Genomic DNA, 24,088 nt, shown 5'->3' on the forward strand with positions numbered 1-24,088 from the left:
CACTGGCTGAGGACTCTCAATTTTTCTTTCATCCTGTTTTTACAATTTGAGGACTGTGCGTAGGCAGAATGAGTGTCATTAACAAGCCAGCCAATATGCATAGGCATAATGAGTGTCATACCAGGCCAGCCAATATCAACACCCACCAGAGTTGCAGACTCAGAGCAGTTCTACAAGTCGCCCGGTGTATCCAGCCACCGCGGCGCGGCGGTCCGGCAGACGGAGACACTCGGTAGCGCGGCGCGCCCGGCGGTGGAACGCCCACTTTCACCCCACGTGCGCCAGTTTGTGTCCATCGTTCACATGCTGCGCACCAGCTGGTCGCACACCCTCCCCTCCCAACCTGCCTAAATTTGGAGCAGCACTGCCACTGACCGACCCACTGACTGCCAATGGCGCACTATAAACTGGGTGCAAGAGGCTAACGTTTCCTGAATAAAAATAGAAAATAAATCGCTAAAAGACTGTGAATTTTGAACTTATATAACTACAAAAATAATTGAGGAGCCCAGTTCCAGGTTGTTCATCAATGGTTTTGTTCCTGTATGGGGAGGGGCAGAGAGTGGGCCGCGGGGACAGGGACGGGAACGGGGGCAGGCCCGGCGGCACCCACTGAGAGTCTATCCAAAGGAAGGGTAGGAAGGGGAGGCGGCGGACCGGTTCCTGCGTTAGGGGAGCTGAGCACGTTTCAGCGGCGCCGGCGGCCGGTCACGTCCGGCCCGACCTTGTCACGGCTGACCGAGGCCACCGACAGCCACCGGGTCACTCTGCTGGCTCACCGCGCTGCCCGGCAAGGCCTCATAACAACTCGTGCCCGAGACGGCGCCGGTACCGCCGAGCCAGCAGAGGCGGGCTCCCCGAGTGGGAATATATTTATATTCAAACTGATTCCGATGTAAATAGTGGCAATAGCGCATACTTTAAAAAAAATGGTATATCAGACGGCCAAAGAATAAAATGTGCTGGTAAAAATTCAGTTGATAGTACGTAAGTAAATCACAGTTTAAAACAAAAAGTGTGTCTCGCTGCGTCCCAGCAAGCACTAAAACAACAATTATTCTGATCATCAATCATGCCATATTTATGTACGTCGGTTCTAAAGCCATAATCAGCCCACTCCGTGACAATTTTTAGCCATAAGGCGCTTCCGGCGGGATGGGAACGGAGCCGGCGGCTGCCCTGCCGTCCCCGTCTCGTGACCGCGCCACTTCTGTCTGCAAAGTCTGCGTCACGACCGGGCGTGACGGGCTCCGAGTCGGCCGTGTGTGCAGACGTAACGCCGCGTGACACGACATTGAATGGCCGGCAATGTCGGGCCGGGCAAGGGTCGTGACGGTTCAGTGCCGGCCTGCAGGACGGACAATGGGATGCAATGATACGGCTGGACAATGTGAAGGGATAGAGACATAACGAGGATGTTTCGAATGACGCTGTTACAGCTGGATAAAAATCTTCAGGCTGGAACGTAGCATGGCAATGAAGACATTAGGAAGTGTGACATACCTAATGGGTACATTGGCTAACTCAATGAGCCAATTTATATGCACCGCTAACTGATGCAATGAGTGCTTATCCGGTCAATTAGGCTATAAGTAAGGGTGCATAAACAGTCGATATCTAGCCGACTTCGCCAAGTTATCCATATGTATGCCGCGTCATTCGCCCATGTGAAGTCGGGTGCGGGAGCTAATATGTGCCAAGGACGGGGAATCGGTCGAGCATCGGTCGTCCAGTGCCCGGCGAACCCCGCTGCCCGTCAGCCCCCTATCGTGGCGGGCCGATCTCAGCACCGCACCGACCACGTGCGACCGAGGGAGAGGCGCAAATATCACACCTATATCACCGCGTCGGGGATACGATACGGGTCAGAGTCGCATGCACGGACAAGCGATCGCAGTGGCCCAAATGCTTCAGTTGAAGCCTATGCATAAGGAAATACGAGCTGTTTGGAGGGCTGGAGTCCGATAGAGATTAACTGATGCATCCTCGTAAGTGGTTGCTGACAGGTTATCACAATGAACAGAGCTCGTGGATAATTATTTTCAGGCGTTGGCATTTCCGTTACGGCCTTTTAACGACGACGATGTAATAACATTGCAAACAGTAGGGGAGAACTTCCTAAGTGGTTACAGCGAAACGATTCTCAAAGGTTCTCCGAAAAGGTATCAGCACTGCTCTACTTTGACCTACATGGAGCGACTGTAAGGTCGCCACAGCTGCAGCGTCCGTCTGAGCGCTTGTCGTCCGCTTGTAGCAGCCCCCTGTTCCGATGTCAGTCACCTGTTCCTGTCAATTTCCACTGGCGCTGTGTCACGGCCGATCCCCATTCTGCCGTCACATCCCGCTCTGAGCCGTCCGCGCGGCGCCGCACATGCGCCACAATCATCATCACTGCGGCGGAAGTGGCGCATGCCGCTACAGCTGGCGGCGCGCGGCATATGGCGGCGCGCCAGCGACGAGTGCGGCGCGTCGCATCCGTCACCGGCGCGCCGCGCCCGGTCCCCTCCGCGGCGCCCCGCTCAGTCACGCCATGCGCGGCACTTGGACGCACTTCACACGCATGTGGACGCGCCCACACGCACTCCGGCGCGCTCCAACGCCCGGCGAGCGGCGCGACAGAGAGCCGGCACCTGTTCCCCAATGTAGAATACGGAACAGAAGCTGCCGACTGCGGGCGGTCCCCGATAAAAACCATGTCAAGGCCCACGCACCAGCGCCGGTGAAATCCAGCCCGGTGCTCATCGGTGAATAACTCCCATCGGGTGAAGTATGGGAGAAGTGCGGGAGCCTTTCAGTCCGTCCGCGGTTCGAAATCGTCCCGAGCGTCGCCCGGCGCGGGTGTTTCGTCTGTCACAATAGCCGTCCTCCATCGGCGGGCCGCGCGGCGCGGTCGAACGCGGTCGGCACGGCGCCGGACCGGACGTTTCCTGATCCTGCGGTTCCGGGCGAGTGCCGGCGACCTTCTGGCTCGCCGAATTGGGTGCACTCAGTTCCAGCGTGGGCGCGCGCGGCGCATTGTCTCTGCGGTGGCGCGCCCGTCTGCCGCCCCGCCCCGACCCGTCACCCTCCCCTCTCCCACCCACACAGGGGTGGGTGCTCCAAGTGGGGAGGGGAGGGGAGGAGGCGCCAGCGGATAGATCACCGAGCGGTTAGAGACACGCGAGACGGTCATTTGCCGGTCATTTAACTGGTGGCGCTAATGAGGCAGTGGAGACTGGAGAGACTCAAACAGGTCTGGCAGAGTGTTCATGGCAGCCCAGGGAGAAGACGCACACAGCGCCGATAAGCCACTGCTAATGACACATACATCCGCCCACAATTATAGGAAGTAAACAGCTGGCCAGCCGCGACTGCGCCTCAGCTCAGCTCTGCCTCTGTCCGACACGGGCTCAATGATCTGCCGTGTGAAAAAATCGGCGGCGGTCGCGCCGGAAACCGGATGTTCCCGTCCCGCCCACTCGTGACCGACCACGAAACCTGTGCATACATTCCGCCGTGGCATGGACCCGAACAGTCGAGCTATTTAAATTACCGACTGCGTGGTCGGTTTTCTTTACGTCGAGGACTGGTATGTCCGGATTTCTTGGTGGGAGACAGGTCGTGGCTTCCACTCCTGTAACTGCGGTGAGTCCGGATATGCGCTCGGAACCGCAGCTTCTGATTCAGGCAGTGTTTTGACACAGAAAGGGCCCCTCTCCTACCGAGACTTCCAACCACCACATCATCATGAGCCAGCAGTCACCCGTCGCAGGCGCAGGAAGCGATCAGTCCGGCCTCCGTCGTCGGCGCCGCTGCGGCCACCTCCGTCGAGGCGGGCGTCGCTTCTGGCACTCGACCTCTAATCAGGAAACACCCATAACTCCTGCTCCGCCTGAGAGGGAGTCCATTTGGGCCCGATCGACGGAACAGGGCTGGTTTGACGCGCTCGTTTAGGCCGCCGGTGAAAGCCGTTGCCGCTGAGCCACGCCGGCAGCGGCCCTCATGATAACACAATTTCAGTGAAAACTCGGGACCCAACCTTTTTATTGCTATTTATTTATTTATGAGTAAGAGACCTATGAGAAAATCCATCGAATTCCCAGCTGTCTACCACGACGATCCAGACGATGTCTGATGACGTATAACGTCTGACGAGTGTATGACGATTGACGGGCACCAATCGGTCGACAAATGGGCCCACAATGGCCCAGACGCCCGCCCGCCGTCCTTGGTGCCGGCGACACCCGACTGTGACGACCGAGGTGACCCCTGCAAGCCCCGACCGTGAAAACCCAGTGCAGGGTGACGAGGGGGAGGTGGCGATACAGCAGGCGTCCATCTGCCGGTCCACGATAAGAAGATGTGCTACAGTGCAAGTGAGTTATGCGGCATTTTGCAACGTGCGGACACTAAATAAACGTTGACAACAGTTTTTTGTCACAAAATAAAAAGTTCTGCATTGTGCAGCTCGACGTCAAACCATTTTTATATTAATCCTTGAGATAATTTTATGGGATTCACAAAAATTCTAATAAACAAGAAGTATGAATAAAACAGCATTCTGATAAGCTGAATTTTCTTCATTTAGTCACCAGTCCAGCGGCCGGACCGCGTGCACCGTCCCGGCCCGCTCCTCCTCACGTGTGATCCCTCCGATACCGGTATCTGCGCGCGGTGGAATGTTATGACCCCGCCGCTGCCAGGGGCCTCCGACCATCTCATGGCGTGACCATTGCTGACCGGTGCTGACCGAAGAGCCCGATACGGCCCGGCTCACGCTCTCTTGTCGGCGCGATTTGGCGGATTATCGCCAAATGGGCCCCAGCGGGGTTCCGGAACTTCTAAAGACGGCGCGCGGGTCTGATCGTAGGTCCGCCGCTCCGACCGTTTCGGGAAAACAGCCTCCAGAGAGATGGCCCGTTCAGCGAGCCCTAAAGCGGTGCCGGGGCTGTGCTCTGGTGTAAGGAGCGTCGCCGCCTGCCGTACGCGTGCATGGGTTGAGTGCAGGGGTGGAGTGCACAGCCGGAGTGCACGAGAGAAGTGTACCGGCATGCATGGGTGTTGCGTTCACAACGGACGCTTGCCATGGGCTATGCACATTGCACGGAGCGCGAGCATTGTTCTCAGCAGCGCCGCGCGGTGCAGGGCGCGGTGCGACGAGGCACGGCGCGCCGGTCACCGGCCGCGCCGACAGGCAAGTTCCCATGGCGAGCCCAGCCGCCCGGCCGCGGCAGCAAAGTTTCTCCGACACGCCAGAAAAGTGTAAATTGGTAGTGCGCCGGCGAGAAAAAATGAAATCGTGAGAAATAGAAATGTAGGCGACCGCGTTAGGCCCAGAGCCGACCGGAACGTCCGTGAAGGAGCGGACGGCTTTTGCGAGCACGCGACAAGTCACTGCGGACTGCGCCACAGGTGATAAATGCCGGTAATGCACGGATGTGATGGCAGAACGGGTCGAATTGACTGTGAATGGTTTTAGAATGGACGCTGCAGAGAGTGAGGATTTGTTTGAGCCTGCCAGTCATGCCAGATTCGGCTCATGAGGTGCCAGTGACAGGCTACTGCTGAACAGTGATGAATGCCGCTGATGCGAGTTCAGTAGTCGGCTCAGCCAGCCCAGCAATGTCGTGGGCGCCAGCACGGCGTTAGACTAAATGCTCAGACGGTACCCGAGCTGTCACTCTACAATGTGTCAAACGCAGTACTATCGAATAAATATTGAACGAACTATATCGCTGCAGCGTTGATTTTCCAAGCATAAACTCAGCTGAGTGTTATCGATACGCAAACATAACACCGATAAAACGGGCCGGCATTTTACATCTCGGAACACATACAGCTTATGTTTATCATTCATAACCGTTATCATTTGCCGATGGACTCCAGTCGCCACTTAGGAAGATCGATACATGCCCCAGGTCACCACCCCTTCCATGCAGCTAAGTCGGCTAAGTATTTATCCCGTCTGGTTGATAGCCCCAGTTGGTTGGCAGGAGACCGATGACAAACGGCTCCGGGTGGCGCCGCCATTCTGAGTGGCGGTCATCAATTAGCACCCAGGGTCGCGCGCGAGCCGGCGCCGGAGCCGGTGACACGGGGCGGGTGTGGGGAACCCGGCCAGCCACGGTGGGACCTATAGAAATGGCTAATGTCTGGACCGGTAATAAACGTGCAAAATCAGCCGATGCAAATAAGAATAAGGTGAAACAAGAAATGAAGACAAACAGAACAGCCCAGCCTCCAGATGGAGCATCTGAGGGGAAGAATGAAATGTTATAACCCGATGAAATCATCGTCAACCTCAACTTTCAGGCCAATAGTTTTTCCCTATCCCCATGCCCTGCCGCTCCTGCCGCCCGTGTTGGTATGTTGTTTCCGGCGAGTGCCCACCGTCAGCGCTCTCGGTGTATATTTGTTCAGCGCCAGTAGGCGACTGCGGTAATGCATGGGGGTGGGATGAGACACCACAGAGGGAAGCCGGGGTCAGAGTTTGACGTAAGGGAGACGCCACAACCGCGGCGGTTCTGTCATGGCGAGATTGTGGTGTGACATGGAGAGCGTCTCCTCACTCCTCAGGCTTCTGGTTTGAAAAAGGTGAGGCTTTGTATGTTGCCGACCAGTGTCACAAACAACTGGAAATCCCACGACAGGCTTTTGATCACTGAGATGTGTGATGAAAAGGGTTTTGCGCCAGCGCTTTATCCAAAGTGTTTATGTAATGGGAGATATCTGAACATACGGAGTCTGGTTCTGAGCTGAGCAAAAGTGCCAAACACGCTGTTTCTCTCCTCCGTCACCGGAATTCCCCGCTGTAAACAGCAGGTCATATCCAATGATGAAACAGAGTCGACTGACGGACTTCCCCGGTTTCCTCAGTTATCACCTATATGTCTCACAACCGAACTAGAATAGATGGCGAGTGGCGACCGATCAAGCAACAGGGATCGTCTGCCGAGAATCTTTCGAGAGACAGTACATAAACCGATATCATTTCAAATTATATGTTCTAGGTTACCCATGGGAACTCTCGTGAACCAATAACAAACCTGCAAGCACATGACGGTTAGCTGCTCCGTCACTCTTTTTTGAAGAGATCACCGTTTCTTAGGCCAGCTAGGGAACTTTCATTTACCCTCTCAAACCACCGTACAACATCAGGGACCAGTGACCACTCGGGAATACCTCCGACCCTCTCGGCAATCTGTCGAGCACCTCTCGCTCGCGACAAAGATCTCCACTGGCGCCGGTCTAAGGACAGGGTCCGGCGACCGTCCCGCGACCTCAGATACGATCGCAGCTCGACGAGACGGTGCGGCCCGCGGCTGACCGGCCAATTGGCGTCACCTCTGACGGATGTGTTTATTTGGTCAGCCCGCACGCCCACCACGCCGGCGAAACATGCAGAGGAGCCCTCCTGAGCCCGGTCCGTGCGGTGAGATGCATCCAGAGTTGAATGGACAGGATGAATGAGCGTTGAGATCAACAATGGATGTGGCTACGTAGTTGATATCTGTTGGCTGCTACTCCGTAGCTTGCTGGGGATTAATTGTGGGCATGGTAATTACGCATGGTTCTATGTAGAGGTGACTTCATATGAAGAGGTGACAGGGACATCGTGCAAGCTCCTTCTGAGCCATACATTTTTTTTTTTGCCACATTACTCAATTGTGTTAATTGATATGTAGCTCATCTGACTTTTAGCATGCTTCAGTTCAAACAGCCTCGCATATCCTATTTTACATCAGACGTCAAACATAACACCACCTCAGTGTCTACATTAGACCATAACAGACCGCCGCAGCGGGCCGTGCGTCCTCGCGGCGTCCTCTGATCGCTGACAGAGCCGTGAGACCGGTACGTTACAGTTCGACGGCCCGAGTTACGGTAACCACATCGAGGAATGTCGCCAGATCCGCCGCCGCCGCCGCCGGCTGTCATCAGGCCCGTGTCACCACAGTGTCGGGAAGGACGGGCGAGCGGGACAGAGAGACTCTTGGGAAATGGAGTGGACGAGGGGTGTTGAGGCAGCGACCAAAGCGTAGCGACTGGTGAAGGTATATGGATGGGGGAGCGAAGGCAACGCGCGCAAGTCGGGCGCATCGAAATTAGGAAAGCGATTGTGTGAAAACTGCGTTTCGGCAATGTTGTGATTAGGTGTCCTGGGGTCGTTAGTGAGTGGTTAAGTAAGATGCCGGCTGGCAGGCCGTATGGCAGGCGACCCGCCACGAGGCGAATTTATCGCGTCGTACCAGGGCGAACGCTCGACCATTAATTCTCCAGAATGTAATGAGACGGCGGGGACGGAACAATGGTGGCCTTTTATAGAAGCGGGCCGGCAAGATCAAACGGAGTTCAACCCGCAGTAATATTACCCTCCAAAGTATCCATTTAACGTAAACGCTTCAAATTGAACAAGGTACCGAGAGCGGCAAGAACACCGTCTCCAAGAATGGATCGTACCGCTCATGGATTACGACTTTGACCATATTTGGAGACGCACATTTGGAAATAATGTATTACGAATAACACTGTCAGTTACCGAAAAATATCCAGCTGGTTGCGTTTGGGTCTCTGAGAAGAGAGAAGCAGCATGGAGAAACCCTCCCACCCACCCCCCACCCCCCGCCCCGCCAGCCAGTCCGCCGGCCGGTGGACTCACCTGGGAATGGCCGCCTTGAATCCGGCCAGGCCGTACCGCTCGGCCAGGAACGTCTTGGGCAGCGACAGGGACCTCTGCTGCGGCACGGGCGAGTCGCGCCCGAAGCCCTCCTCCTCCATCTGCGGCTCGTCGGACGGCGGACGGCCCCGGCTCCCGCCCGGCTCCGTGCCCGTGATGCTGTTACTCCTCGCGTTCCGACCGCGAGTGTGCGTTGAAGACGTCGATGCCGTCGAGGCTGACGGCGCGGTCGGTGCGCGTCGTTCCGACTCGGATCGGTTTCGTGTTTCGGTAGGTGCGTGTGGCCCCAGGGCCTCCAGTGAGACCCCCTGCTGGCCGTACAGCGACGCGATGAAGTCGTCGATGGTGATGGTCGAGTCTCGGCAGTCGTCACTAGAGCTGTGACTGCGGCGGGTGCCCACTCGCCAGCCGTTACGCACAAAGCCTCGCAGCTTGGAGTCACGCGACAGGAACGACGACGAGGTGGACTCTTTGATTTTGGGTTTGCGCGGCTCAGCCGCCGTCTCACTGCCCGTGCTGCGGGTGCGTGTTTTTCCCAGTCCGCCGCCGACCAGGGTGTGGATGGCACTCTCCAGATCCCGGCCCGTCCACACGTCTGACGTTGAGGAGAACACTGACCCGTCGCTGTCCAGAAACTGGCAGCTGCTGCGCTCCGAGCGGGGAGCCCCGAGCTCTCCGCGCGTGCCGAACCGCGCCGAGTCGTCCCCGCACTCGGAGCCGGCGCGATACACGGACAGCGCCGGCCGCGGCGGCGCGCCCTTGTCGCTCAGACTGCGGGACAGCGCCTTCTTGGCCTCCCGCTGCAGCCGCTCGAAGCTGGCCGGCCCGTCGCGCGAGTCAGGTCTCGAACCGTTCTCCGAGCACTCCTGGACCGACTCCAGGTTGCGCGAGTACGGCAGACTGCCGTAGTCTGGGTGCGGAGTCGCGTCGGCGCCTCGTCTGCCGGCGATCAGCTGACTGGCCTGTGGGGCCACCGGCGGCGGAGTGCGGTACGGCGACTCGAGGTCGTGGAAGTTGACATAGTCACAGTCGTCATCCAGGTGCCTGGCGTCGGCATGTAGCTTTCTGGCCAGCTCGTCCAGTGTCGGCGAGCTGTCGAAGAAGGCGTCATTCTCTGCCTGCGTTCTGGGTGTGACCGGCGGCGGCAGCGGCGGCGCCCGGGTCGGGGAGGTTGGTGTGCTTCCGGGACGCACCGGTACCGGAGACCGTACCTCACTGTAGATCGGCTCCGGGGATAACGCTCCGACCGGTGTGCGCGGTGAGCGGATCTCGGCGTAGATGGGGTCCGAGTTGCGGGACGTCATGGCCACGGAGGCCGGTCGGCTACCCTGCTCCTGAACGGAAGCCGCCACCTGCTTCAGCGTCTCGATGATGGCGTCGAACTGGTTGTTGAGAAAGTCGCCGTCGACGTTGAGCGAGAGGCGGACTTTGTTCTCGTTCTGGGCGTCCTTCTGGCCCTGGATTGTTGCCTGAACCTGCTCGCCGGCGTCCACATATCGCTGCAGTCGGGTACGGTTTGTCACCAGGCCGTCCTCTGTACCATTCACGTGGATCACACTCGAGTAGACGGCCTTGTCGACGCTCTGCTTCCTCGGCGGGGTCGGGACCGGCAGGCAGATGGATCCGCTGTCTGAACAGGTGTCCGTGTCCCGGCTGGTGAGGGAGCCGGCGCCGCTGCTGCGCCGGCCGTCCGGACTCTGACGATAGAGAGGCCGCGCCGGCTCCGGCTCCGGCTCCCGGCTCCGGCCCGGCTCAGACTCCGGCTCCCGGTCCGAGGGACTGTGAATGGAGCCGAGCTGCTGTACCCCGCTCCTCTGCCGCCCCTCGGCCGACAGTGTCTCATCCTCTGATCGGAATGTCGGGTCCGGGCGCGGCGCCGGATCGCGGCGGTTTTTGTACGCCGGCACGTTGGAAGTGTCCGGTCGGCGCCGCCGCTCGACGGAGCTTGAATGGCGCTCGGCCGGCGCGCTGGGTGGCGCAGAAGGGGACGCATCCCTGGCGCGGCCGTCCCTATTGTCGTCTGGAGCGGCGCGGGAGGCGGCGCGGCCGGCCCGGCGGGAGCTAGACGAGCCGAGCCGCCGAGACGGCTCCGAGCCGGCCTCGGCACGTGAGCTGCGCTGCTGCTCGGCACGTGACGGCCACGTGTCGTTGTCGGCGGGTCGCCACGTATCGGTGCCGAGCCCCTGTATATTGGGCAGGGAGGTGAGCGGGTCAGGCCGGCCCGCGCCGAGCGCCGCCGGCGGCCGCAGGTGGGACGGTTTGGGCGGCAGGCTCGGTTTGGCCGCCGACTGGAGACTGAGAGATCGCTGAACCTTCACCTTAGACTTGTTTGCTGGCGTATCGCTACCGGTGCCGGTTCCTTTCTCAGTTGGAGCCGCTTTGGACCGCGTGTCGGGAACGCTGTTCAGACCGTTTTTGTTGGTTGTTTTCGTGCTGGTAGCATCGGTGAGCTTTCCCGCTCTGCCGGCCGCCGTCTGCCTGGGCTCATTTTCCTTCTCCCTCTCGCCGGATGAGCCTTTGCTCAGATTTCTCGCTCGGATGGTTGTGATCGACCTGGAGCCGAATTTTCCGGCGTCCAGCCGGCCGGGCGTGGCTCTCGGCCGCCGTAGCCGGCCGGGCTCGTGCAGCGAGCTCTGGCTGGCGGTGCGTGAGGCCGGCGCACTGTCCGAGCCCACACCACTGGCCACACTCTCCTGGGAGCGACACAGCGGCGAGCCCACGCTGCCGCCGCGACGCTCCGAGCCGATCCATGTTTTGGACGTGTTTTTGCTGAGCGCCGGAGCAGCGGTGGCGGCGCCGTTTCGCGCTGTCGGCTGCTCACTGGGTTTTTGCAGTTTTCGACCATTTCGCGAGGCGCTCGACTGGGTTGGACCACCGTTCGTGCTCGACTCAGGACTGGTGAGCGCGCTGAGGCCGGAGATGTCACTGAGGTTGATGGAAGAGCCGCTCGTCGGGGACTCTGTCCCGCCCACAGAGTCAGCCCCGTTGCTGCGCCGTGTTGGAATACCGGACGAGTATTTATTCCCGGAGAAGCGGAACGATCGCGGTGAGTCCCTCGGACTGCTGGGACTGAGGCTGGATTGGGGCGAGATGGGGCACGAGTTGGGCGTGGAGCGTGCTGACGAACCGGGCGAGGGCGCGCCTCTGCCCGGTCGAGCTCCGTTCTCTGTCGCCGGCCGAGGGCTGTTTGCCGTTTCTCGCCGAGTAGGTTTGTTTCTGGTGTCGATAGTCAGACCTGGCCGCCGGTCTGTCTGAGCAGCTGTCTTCGTCCGACCGTTGGCTGTCGATTCCGTGTCTCTCGCGGCTGGTGAGCCATTTCTCAGCGTGCCTGTGCCGGCGGTACGTCTGGTTGAAGCGGCCGATTTGACCCCGGGGCGCGATTTACCGCCGGGGTGAATGGGCGGTTTTGGAGACGAGCACCGCTCCTCCCTGAGACCCGCTCCGGCGCCGCGGCCGCGGATATTGCTCCGTGACGATCCCGTCTCCGTCTCGGGACAGTACTCGATTTTGGCCCGCGGCAGGGAGGTGTACGTCATCAGTTTACCGTCTGCGGGCCGCCCCTGACGCTGACCGGTCGCGGCGCTCGGCCCGCTGTTACTGCCGCCGCTGCTACCATTGGTGGTGGTGGAGGTCGGGGCTCGTCTGCCCCTGTCGTCGGCAAATTTCTGAGCGGCGGTCGAGCTGCAGGCCGACGAGCTGTCGGCGCCGGCGGGCGGCCGACGCCGGTACACGGGGATGTTTGAGACGCGCCCGGGCATCTCCTGGTCGCTGTCTGTCGCCTCGGCCTGACCCGCCGCCAGGGTCAGGTCATCTCGCGACACGCGCCGCAGCGGCCGGCCAGGTGGAGTGTCGTATATCGGCTCCGACGGATGGAAGTCGATACTATCAATCGACGGGTGGAGATTGGGCGAGCGCGGCCGCGGCAGCGAGCGGTACCTGCGCAAAGAGTCCGTCCACACGCGGCCGTCCACACTCTCAGTCCGAGACACACGCACACGGGGAGCCGCGTACTTACTGCTCTGTCTGAGTCTGTCACCAGCGGCGGCGCTCACTGCACTGTCCTCTCGCCGGGTCTCACTGTGAGCGCGGCGTCTCACCGTCCCGCTCACACCGCTCGTCTCTCGGCGCTCACCGCTCACAGTCTCACTTCTCACCCGGTCACTGACACTGTCCGCCGCGCTAACACGCTCACTGGGGAATAGCACCCGCCCAGCACCGGTCTCCGCTGATGTCGAGTCCCAGGTGGAGTTCCTCCTGCGTCTCAGCCGCTCGCTGGTGGAACTGAGCGCGTCGAAGAACCTCTCTCGCGCCCTGGCGCTGGAGTCGTGCAGCGATTCGGAGCGGCCGAGCGCGGTGCCGGGCCGAGAGGTGCTACCTGCGCGCGGGCCGCGCGACCACTGAGCGCGCTCGGCCGGCCGCGGCGACGGCGGCAGCGGCAGCGCCAGCGGGAACGCACTGACGCGCGGCCGGCCGTCACGCGGCGGCGGCGACTCGCATGTTCTACTCGGCTGGCCATGTAACCCAAAATCGGCCGAGTTTCCATTTTTCCAGACGTTTTGCGGTAGCGGCGGTGGCGGCTCTGCGGTGTAGCGTGCCACGCGCATGGCGCCGCCGCGTGGCTCCTGCGCCGGTGGGGGACCGCGCGCGCCGCCTGTCCGCTGAATGTGCGCCGTCGGTGGCCCGCGGGCCGTGCGCGTCGGATGCTGGCCCGCGACTGACTGCTCTCCGGAGAGGGCCGCCGCCGGCCGGGCCGAATGTGTAATCAGCGCCGGGCCCAGGGCGCCGGGCCGGCCGGCTGCCGGCCCAGGCCCCGCCCCCATGACCTCTCGACCAGACGGCCGCCGCGAGCGCCGCCTCTCGTTAGGGTCGGAGACGGTGACAGTCAGAGAGCGACGGCGCACCGGCTTGGCACGCGCCCGGCGCAGGAACGCACTGTCTCTGACTGCCGGGGGAGCACCCGGGCCGGCGCCGCTGGCTGTGCTGGGATGAGGTGATAATTCAGATGATCGAATCGAGTCGGAACTGTCCAGGCGGGATAAGTGGTATAATGAGGCAGGTATTTGTAGCGGAGAGGATGGGTTAGACGCGTCCGAGTCTGAGTTAGGCTCCTCCGGTGGAGCTCGAATGTTGCAGAGGATATCGGGTACGCTGGTTGTCAGCCGTCCCAGCCGCGGGGGTCGCCAGTCCCATTGGTCACCCCGGTCGGTACCGGGTATCTCCGGGGGCTTCACATGACGGAGACGAGGCTTTCGTCTGGGTGGAGTCTCCCCGTCGACTCTAACCACAGTACCGCGCCGCGGAAGCGTCCCAGAAGTGTCGTTTTCTGACAGGTGTTGTCGCGGCGGCGACCGCGAGCCGCACACTTTTCCGTCAGCTGAGGCTGAGCGCACCCGGCGGTGCACGGCGACCGCAGCGACACCTGTAGCGGTGGTACTGCCCTCCTGCGGCCGCGGGTCGGAGCGGAACACCAGGTGTTCGATGTTGGTGCGGCAGGGGTCGGCGGTGATGAGCTGCCGACGACGGACCACCGTCGGACGGGTGTGCGACTTCAGACTGTTGGCCAGCCGACGCAGAGGGTTCCGCGGCCGAGGTGCTGATGACGTCATCCCGCTGGGAGGGGAGTCCGCGGCGGGAGCCAGCCTGGAACACAGGGGAACAAAGCGAGGCGTCATCTCTTGAGCGTGTTAGTTCAACGTTAGTTATGGGCCAGGCCAGGTTTGAGCGCGGGTTATGACTCAACTCTTTGAAATTATATCAGTTGCATAAAAGGAGCAAATGTGGCTAACTTTTTAGAGTTACGACCGAGCGCATTATTTCAGCATAATGCATTTATTAAACACCGGAACGAACAAAATTATAACATCGGACACCAGAGACTACGTTAGGTATCACCCTTCCTCAATCAAGGCACGACAGTATTGCTCTATTTCCCTTCCATACCGCAAAAAAAACGCCAAGTCTGTCTTTAAACACGCTCCTACTTTCACAAGTCGATCTGTCAAAATCATGGTCATCAGCGCATACTAATTAGCGGTCCCGACCGCCGCCCAGCGCCCACATGAGTCAAATATTTTAATTTGATGACGTAACTGTATCGCCGGTCTTCCTTATTCGTCAGCCAGCTGTGTAGTTGTGTCATGATTTGAAAGTCGATGCCTGAAGAACGATCAGAAATTCGGAGCGATCTGCCTTACTCGGAGTTGGATCATACATGTGTGGCGTGGTTCAATCCATCAAATTAATCGCACCGATTGAATTATCGATAAAGCGATCTAAAGGCAATCAGCTATGGATAGGAGGACGTGATACCTAATTCGATGGTGCCATAATGGCACAATAACCTGTCGAAGTAATTGCCGAACGGTTGTGGGGCACATAAGGAAGCTCAAAAGTCAGGAATGACGGGAAGTTATTTGAACAAATGCACGCCGTACCTTTGACAGAACTACAGAATAAACTATTAGTCTTCGTATATGTAGGCAGACATGAAGGTAGGTAGACATCACAAATGGAATGGCGTGTCAAACATCTATGTGAGGAAATAACGTTTTTGCTCACCTGTCGCGCGGCACGAACGCTAGCATGTTCAAAATTTATTCATTCATCGGGACTACCATCCGAAAACAAAATCAAACGCCAATAAAAAATATGTTTGCAAGTAGTTTAGCCGTAGAGTCGTCAAAAGACATTTTACCTCAGGGTGCGTTCCTTTGCCCTACCCTTACGTCAGAAGAAATGAAAACGTCATAAACGACCTCGGAAGCAGCTGCTACGTTACACTCGTGTACGAGAAAACCTGTTCCAAGGCCGGCATGCAGAATGCAGATGCATTATGATTGTATCACCTGCATTATGATAACTCAGATGTGTGATTTAACATGGGCGTGTTTGCGGTCAGAATTCGGCAGCCTATTGTCCATTCACTCCGTGGCTCAGGAGGCCTCAAAACTTGCGTCAGTGTACAGTCTGTCTTAAAAGTACCACGCACAGTGACGGTGGATCCATCAAGCCTGACCGAGGAAGGGCCTGCTATGATTTGAAAGTCACCGGACCAGTTGACCTGGGGAATGGACGAGGATTTCAATGGGGTTGGGAACTCGATTTTTTAAGAATGCATGAAAATGATCAAACTATTTTCACAGAATTTATGGTGCATACCATTGCCTCATAAAATCAATAAGCTGAGAGAAATGGGGGAAGAAAGATAGGAAACTTGTTTTGAAAAGTTCTTGAAAAAAGATGCTCTTGATGCTGTTACGTCACATGTCACCTTCTGCGGTTGACAAATAATGGCGCATCTGGCGCACCACAGATTACATGTTATATCAATGGGTGAAAAATGTTGTTTGCTTCACTCTGCCATTCGCGCTGTTTTTAACCTTAAATTATGCTAAAACATTTACGGATGAAATGTTCAGTGTCAAAAAATGATGTGTCTGCCGTGTACTATATTCCCACTTAACATGAGCGCGTGATAAACATTTTATGTACCTCGAATTTTCAAATGATAAAGATGATGAATCGGAGGATGCTGAAAAGCAAAAGCTCATTCCAATATTTGGACTACTTTACGATTAAAATGTTTACATTCCTGTCATCTTATTGATCATTTATTTGTTCTTTTTTTTATGAAAATAACTTAAGGCGTAGAGAACCGAGGTAATTTCTATCTACCGTGCCTTAACTTACCAGCAACAGCAATCTATCTACGCCCTACGGTGGCAAGGGAGACTGTGAAAGAAGCGTACTGCGTAAGATGGGTTCTAAACAATTCTTTTGTGATATACTGAAGGGCAAAGTGCAGAGAAGAGCGTACAAGTCCTGTTTTGTGCCAGGCTGTTGCAGTAGCACTTATGAAACTCCGAAAACGATCTTCGCTCATGTCCCGAACAACATTACCCTGAGGAGATGATCGTCTGCAATAGCAGGAAGAGCTGATGCAAGTACTTTGAAATCCACTATCAAGTCGGTGCTATTGTTGTAATGATCACTGTGAGGCGAGATATTTTGTGCAAGGGCTGAGCGTAATGCCCAGGAAATGACCTCCATTCGCCCCCTGACCGGTCAGGGTTATAAAATTTGAGTGGATGGCGGTCCGTTTGGGGTTCAGATGTCAATTGTATTTTGTTACTGTCAAACAATACATGTTATGCTGGCAGCGAATGTGTGTAACGTCGTTTTTCGAAGCAGAAGTTAGAACTGTAACGGCAGAGTGCTTGCTGGTCTCATCGTAAGTATTGTAAGTGTTGTAAGCAAAAGCATTGTCAATAGGTATTGTAAGTATTGTGAGCATTGATGTATGGTAGATATCACCTCACATGATCTCGGCTCAGATAACCCTCTCCGGTGTCCCTGTCAGTAAATGGCACCTGGATCATTACAGATAAGATAATTTGTCATAATTCTTAAAGAATTGGGTGGTTTTGACTCGTTTACTCGAGGTGCAGGTCGCATTTCAATACTTTTCCATAGGCTTGCAATGTAAAGGTCACGACTCTGACCTAACCTCAGGTCACAGATCAAAAATTCTGAGATATACAAACGACACATACTGCAGGTACTGTTTTGAAGACTTGATGAGAGGAAATAACTTCGTGAAAAACTCAAGCTCTGACGTGATTGCAAACTTTTCTGAGGTGGGGTCAACAAACCCGCTCTGGTTACCTGACCTGACCTGACCCGGCATTTTTTTTTTTTTTTGCTGAGATGTGCGCAATGAGCATTTAGGAAAAGTCACCAAATATGAGCTGAATGTCTCGCGGCGTTTGGCAATTGTACAAGAAAATCCTGAAAGGTCTCCCCGTCCGAAATAGGGTTAATGTGTACATATATGAAGAGTAGCAGATGCCAAACATACCCAGATCTAAGACTGCAGTTCCCAGCGCCGCTGCAACGTTTTTAAAACAAACATACATAGGACATACAAACATGTTTATTTGCATCTGTTTTGGATAATAGCAACTCATGGCGCCATCACCCGCGATAACTGTTAGGATTTGAGATATATTTTTATTTAGGCCATTAGTTTGGCTGTAATGTTTATTAATATTAGTTGGGCGGAGTTTGGTAGTTTTTTATTTAACTTGTGGTATGTTGTGCTGATTGCGGGTTGTTCAAACCTTTCAAATGTAAGGACCTTATTGAACTCAACCCTACCCCTACACTACCCTACATACGACTGGACGCTTTCCAAGCCCACAAGCATCACGACGCCGAGATGGAATGTAGCCGAGAAATCACCCTCGCCATCTGCTCTAGAGCTAATCGTGTGGGGCGGCGTGTGGGACGCCGCTTAGCCTATGGCCTATGGGGGTGCACTTCTAGTGGATGGGGGACGGGGGTGCACCTGCACCCCTTTCATATGGAAAGTTACTTCCCTGATTACAGCTCCCCGTATTGCACCTAATCAGGGAACGGCCAGCAAACGAAGGAACTATTTCTGGATGACAGGCGAATAACCGCTCACGCAAGGAGCGGAGCTCCGCCCCGTCCAAAGTGGCCAACAAAGCAGAGACAGAGGCAGCATCACATCTTCCATCAAAGAACTGGTTTCTGGCTTGGAAGATGAGCTCCATCTTTGCATCCGAGTCGGTGCTGTCAGGAATCAGCTGGTCTAATGGAGTGAGAGTAGTGAGACGACTAGCTATTGTATCAGAGCTGCCTGGTCTTCGTAGCATTTGCACCGATTCTTCTCGATCGGACTCTGAATTCTGTCCCTCCTGCGTATTACTTGAGGCATTGCTATGTAGCTAAGTCTTTGGCAGAGTTTCATTATCCATGCTTTGCAAACAGTGCCATAACAACACAGTTAATTAATCACCAAGCTTCTTTGCAAGTTCCAATACAGTTAAATCGCACGCGATTTGAGTGCAAAAATAAAAAAAAGTGCCAACTTGTTCCCGTAAAATATTTTGAATATTGACCTAAAAAAATGAGTAATTTCCAGATAAAATAACAGCGAAATCAGTTTTCGCTTGCCAATAAAACTCACAGATATTGAAGCTCCATTATTAAAGGAACATTTTAGTATATGCCATTCTTGATAAAACTTCTTAGCCACGCAATACCAGCGCAAAATAAAGAGACACTGAAAACACGACCAATCACTCCGATTTACCATAGGAAAATACATAGAAAATGTATGTCTCAACTGCGCCAAATATACAGACAGTTATATACCTACATGTGACGTCATGATTAGCCCGACCAATCAGAAGCAAGTTGTTTTCAGCCACAAATAATTAATTTCTGAACTAACCAGGCATTTTTTTAACAAAGTGATTTTAAATTAAATCATTAAAAATTCTGAGCTTTTTTATTTTACCAAAACATACAGAGCATGCAGATAGGTCCCAACCCTATTGCTTCGGTGACTCAAATTTAGCACGCCCTTCCTCGGCCAGGCTTGAATGATCCACCGTTACTTTGCGCGGTACTTTTAAGACAGACTGTACAGAGACCATTCTCTATTACTTCCAGCATATAACCTGTACACAACTGCCAATAGAAAACAGGTGTGATTCGAAGCACCGTGAGTGAAGCAGCACGATTTCTTAGTGTTTTAAATTGAATCTGCTATTAGGACTGGATTTATCAATATTTAGGTTGCGTGACAGCACGACGCGGTCATTTCTTTTCAATGTGTATCGACTATCGAGCGACAGCGAACTGCTCTAGCTCGAGTGACAGGCTTCCGCCTTACTCAATAGGTAGGTATTCGTAGGGGAGAGTGGGGTAAGATGCCCAGGGTGGGAAAGACGCCCCACCCCCTCTAGCGGCGAAACAAAAAATCGGACCTGGAAATTAATGTTCTTAGCGTAAAGCGGAAGCCTGCCTTGTTAACTGCACACAAAATTGCAAAGCTCAGTTGAGCAACGGCTGGCTGATGATAGCATGTTTTTTATTTGCTGCTTTCAAAAAATATTTTGGTGTCAGAACATTGTAAATATCAAAGAAGGTAAATAATTTTTGCGTCCCTTACTATAGTCGTGATACATTTGCATGCGTGCACTGTGTCCCAAAAAGTTTGTTTCAGGGTGTAGTTTTATGGCTAACAAATTGTACTGATTTAATGTTACTTCGGTACCTTGGGGTAAGATGCCCCCTGTCCTGATGGGGAAAGACGCCCCCCTAAATCCGTAGGCTGTCCTTCAAACAGCCCGTCAAATCATTTATTACATACTTGTGATGTAGACAAAAGCCGATCTTGGACTATTGAGAGTCCAGTACGGTCGGGTGCTCCCCATGCCGGTCTCTCGGCCCACATAGCGACTTTTTGGGCGGCATCTGACTCTGAGAGCCCTCACGACGGCCTCTGTGGGCCCCATTATTGGCTCCAGGGCCCCTCACGACATCCTTTGAGGGCTCCCACGTTGGGCCCACGGGCCGCGCTGGCATCGGAGGTGCCCACGATGGGCTCGAGGGCCCTCAAGCATCATGAAGACCTATAAGAGCCCCACAGTGGTCTCCGAACGCCACCACAGAGGCTTGTTTGGCCGTGCTGGACTATGATGGCCCTAACGATGACCTCTGAAGCCCCTTACGACTACTTTTGAGGGCCCTTATGATGACGTTTGGTGTCTACTGCAGGCTCGAAGGGACTACTGATTCGTTCAGGCGATTCACGTGCCCATTTATGTCACTTATAGTGCAGGGGGCATCTTTCCCAACGTCAGGGGGCGTCTTTCCCACCCTGTGGGGTAAGATGCCCCCTTTCACTTCTTCAGGAAAATGCTTAATGGCAAAAAAGGTTATAATATTGATATTTTTGGAGAAAAATGATGTCGGCTTCCGTTGAAACTCCAAGTTTTTGCTTTCCCATCGTCATTTTCGAATAATATATGACATAGCAAAACCCTGGGCATCTTTCCCCACTCTCCCCTACGCCTCGAACAGTTAAAGTGTTTAAACTGTTTAAAGGAGAAAAATGTTTTTTTTTTATAAATCAATAATTTCACAAATACTGGCCAGCCAAGAAGGAAGGACTGATTAAATCCATTGATGTAAAAGTCAAATAAGTACGGTTCCCATGAGGGCCATAGCAACTCTGCCCTCAAGGGCACTGGTACCCACATGCGAACACACGAGAGAGAGGAACACAAAGACGCTCTGCCGACCAAGAGCTCAGAGCGGAATCCGATTCCAGGGTGGAGTCCACACCAGATGAGCGCGAAATGTATGCACGGAGATGCAGCGTCCGTCTATGTCCAAGGTCGAACACAGCACGGAGGGTACAGAGGGAGGTAGGGATGGGTCGGTAGCGAGAGATTCACCGGCGCGGCTCGACAGCGGCCATTCAATATTTGTCACGAAAGACGGCACAGTACGATACCCATGGTGATATCCGGCTTGATTCTAGGTAGTCATGTATTAGAGATATAGGACCGTCCAATGTTCAGTGTCAACCGTATCGGTGCAAAGCATTGCACTGTGCTACTTTAGCCATCATAATTTCTTTGGAAAAACTGGACACGAGGATCAATGAACAGTGCAAACGCGCTTCACTATGGAGCTAAGTGCATGCAAGTAATATAATGTAAAGTGAAGGGAACTAAAACTTTAGTAAGTAACGAGCGCACGAACAACAGTTCACAGACCGAGGCCCTGTTCAATGACATTTGACGGCCGTCTTTTGATGGTTTATCATCGATGTGAATCAGGAAAGGAGCTCGTGTCGGAAGTACACTACAAGGCTTACGTCGGTGTGCCATTTCGAGCCGGGTCGCAAGTGGCCGCCCCGTGGGAACCGCCGACCCGGTGGCACAGGAAGACTGGGGTAGTGCAGCAGGGAAAAGCGGCCGCATGGTAGCAGGCCAGCGGGTGTTTACTTTCGCTGAATATGACATAACAGAGACACACAGGCCAATTACGAAACTCGGCAGTAATTAGGAAGGCACCTAAACGGGCTGGTTTGTAAGGCACGGTAGGTGAGTTGGAGAGAAGGGACTACACCGTGAATACAACTGGATGAATGCAGCTCCCACAAAGATGACCCACTGTTCATGCAGTGCTGGGAACAATTACCGCAGGCTTGAATAGTCGTGGCATTTAATCGGCGAGCTGGGTGAAGGCACGAACTAAATAGAACCTGCTTCTGCATTCGCCGCACGTATGCCGCCGTGTAAAGGCCATGACTCTAAACAAATGGGGCGTGCTCATCCGAGCCATAATCTGACATTGATGCCTTGACCTTTGCCACTGCCTTGACACCGAATCCCGCCCGCCGGCTAACCAGTAACCACTCAGAAAGCGCCCCGGATGAGAAAACCACGCGGCAATAAACGTAAATAACTATAACGTAATAGTAATAATAGTAAATAGTAATAATAGTAAATAGTAATAGTAATAGTAATAATATAACGTAATAGTTATGTGCACGGAGTTGATAAAGCCGCAGAATAATGTGTCCGCAGGTGGAATCCCATGTTTGCTTTTCGATGAGTTCATGGACGATGACTGGAATATAAAACCACCTGATCATCGGAAGGTTGCTGGTCACTTACCGAGGCCCATATTCCGACTGATCACTGAGCTGGCGAAAGAGCTTAATCATTGCATCGGCGTATAGACGGCAGGTCTGCTTCTCAGCACACTCGGCACCACGAGTCAGACCACCGAGTCGCTTCCCATACTGCAACGCTTCACCACCAATACACCACTTTTCTCCACTCCACAGAGCCGAAACGACCACCGGGGTCACCAGCACCACGTCACCAAATCACCAGCACCATTCCGGGAGCCACCACCGCCTCCCCGCCGGCACCAGAGAGCGATTAGCCCACAGGTGGTCCGGTGCTGTCGGCCGGCCGGGCGCCTGTGTCCGACTGAGACCCAGCCTGCTTCTCCAAATACGGAGAGCGCGCCGGGGCCGGCGGCGCGTCCCTCCACCCCGAGACCGGCTTCGGCGGCGGCCGGTGGGCGTGCCGGCCGTACTGGGCGTGCTGGGCGTGCTCTGATAGCGACACGACAGACGGACGGAAGGGCGGCCGCGTCAGGGTCGGGGTGGGCCGGCAATGGTGTCATGAGGACAAAAAAGTACACATACATGTGGGCTCTTGGCGCTTACGGAAGAGGAGTGTTCCGTCTAATAAAACGGCATGAACACTTACATATTGTGTCATTTTCATGTAAGAAAGTCACCCGATAAAGTACAGCAGTTGTAACTGAGCGAAATGATCATCCATGATACTATAAAAAAAAATTACCAAAGTATTAGGTCGTTATCGGTAGAAAAGGCTAAGCGGCAGGGGCGGCTGATTCTCACGATTGCTGGCCTACCCTCCGCGGGTCGCGGCCTTCGGACGGTATCTGCCGGCAGCGGCGGGCGCCAAGAGCCGGCGGCGGCCGTTCGGGTGGCTCACCGGCCCCGCAGGCCCAGGTGGAATGTGGCGTGGCCCCCGGGGTCGGGAGGGATCCCACGGACTACCTGCACCTGGCCGGAGAGAGAGGGAGGGAGGAGTATGGACAGGCGAGATGACGGGAAGGCGTGGATCCGGCAATTTTCCGAATGTTTGCATATAACTGACCTGTAAATTGGATCAATGTTGCGAAACGTTTATAGAAACAGCCAAATACCTCGCTTACTTACCAAGAGCTCAATAGTAAAACTAACTTATACGGGAATGCCGTAAACAAGGCCTCTATCGTCGCATTGAATTGCAATAAAAAAAGCTGATGGCCATAGCATGACATATATCTTTCATCACTACAAATACCGTCACCGCTTGACATGACATATCAAGCGCGAAACGAAGTATCCTGCGTAGGATGAGTTTATTCTATCTCCAATCACGACTTCCCTACTACCGACCCAAGCCGCGCCCGGCGCCTCCCCGACCGGCGGTGCTGGCGCCGCCCCTGTGACCTCACCGCCGCGGGGCACGGGTGACCGGAGGACCGGGCCCGGCGGCCGAGCGGCCTCACACGCTCGTGACCCGTGCGACGGCGAGCCGGCATCAGCTGTAGGAGGATTTTTTTGCGATAACAAGGTAAGCTGTGAACATTGTGGTGTGCGTTTTGTTTATGAATCGCTTTTATGTTTGTATGTCTACGTATGATTATAATTAGCATATAATACGTGCACCTACGAAACATGAACTAGGCAGAGCTGCTTCTTATTCTAAATAACGATTCATCTGATTCATTTCTGGTATGTTTTTTCCGGAACACTAATGTCATCATCCGATAAATACATTTTTGCTTTTTAACAACAGAATGTATAAAGTAAGTTTAACCCGCGCCGGGCCGGGGGTTGTTTGAACACCGGTTGTGCGGTTTTTCGCAGATATCTCAAAAACGGCGGCGCGCGCCGCCGTTTTTGGCACACCTGTTCGTGCATCTTTTCCGCACATGTTGGTAAAATTTCAGATCCAGGTCGCCTTAGGTCAGGTCACCAGGTAACGCCAAGTGACCTCACCTCAGAAAAAATCAGTC

The 24,088-nt window shown here is 54.8% G+C and overlaps 2 protein-coding genes across 3 annotated transcripts in view; both read right to left on the bottom strand.

Moving 5' to 3' along the window:
- Positions 1 to 12,281, bottom strand: part of LOC122385244 (serine/arginine repetitive matrix protein 2-like) — a 77,476-nt gene extending 65,195 nt beyond the window's left edge. For both annotated transcript variants that reach the window (XM_043373378.1, XM_043373377.1), the window contains exon 1: positions 8,639 to 12,281. In XM_043373378.1, coding sequence (XP_043229313.1) covers positions 8,639 to 12,192 — 3,554 coding nt within the window. In that variant the 5' untranslated portion in view covers positions 12,193 to 12,281. The remainder of the gene's footprint in view (positions 1 to 8,638) is intronic.
- LOC122385230 (serine/arginine repetitive matrix protein 1-like) lies at positions 12,197 to 22,526 on the bottom strand. Its single transcript, XM_043373353.1, has 3 exons — positions 22,159 to 22,526; positions 12,270 to 14,296; positions 12,197 to 12,222 (listed from the first exon to the last, which is right to left on the bottom strand). The coding sequence occupies exons 1-3, from the start codon at positions 22,206 to 22,208 to the stop codon at positions 12,197 to 12,199; spliced, it is 2,103 nt and encodes a 700-aa protein (XP_043229288.1). The 5' UTR covers positions 22,209 to 22,526.
- Positions 22,527 to 24,088: the final 1,562 nt, after the last annotated feature.

This window comes from Amphibalanus amphitrite, unplaced genomic scaffold, assembly GCF_019059575.1.
Source record: "Amphibalanus amphitrite isolate SeventyFive unplaced genomic scaffold, NRLGWU_Aamphi_draft 000212F_arrow, whole genome shotgun sequence".
NCBI lineage: Eukaryota > Metazoa > Arthropoda > Thecostraca > Balanomorpha > Balanidae > Amphibalanus > Amphibalanus amphitrite.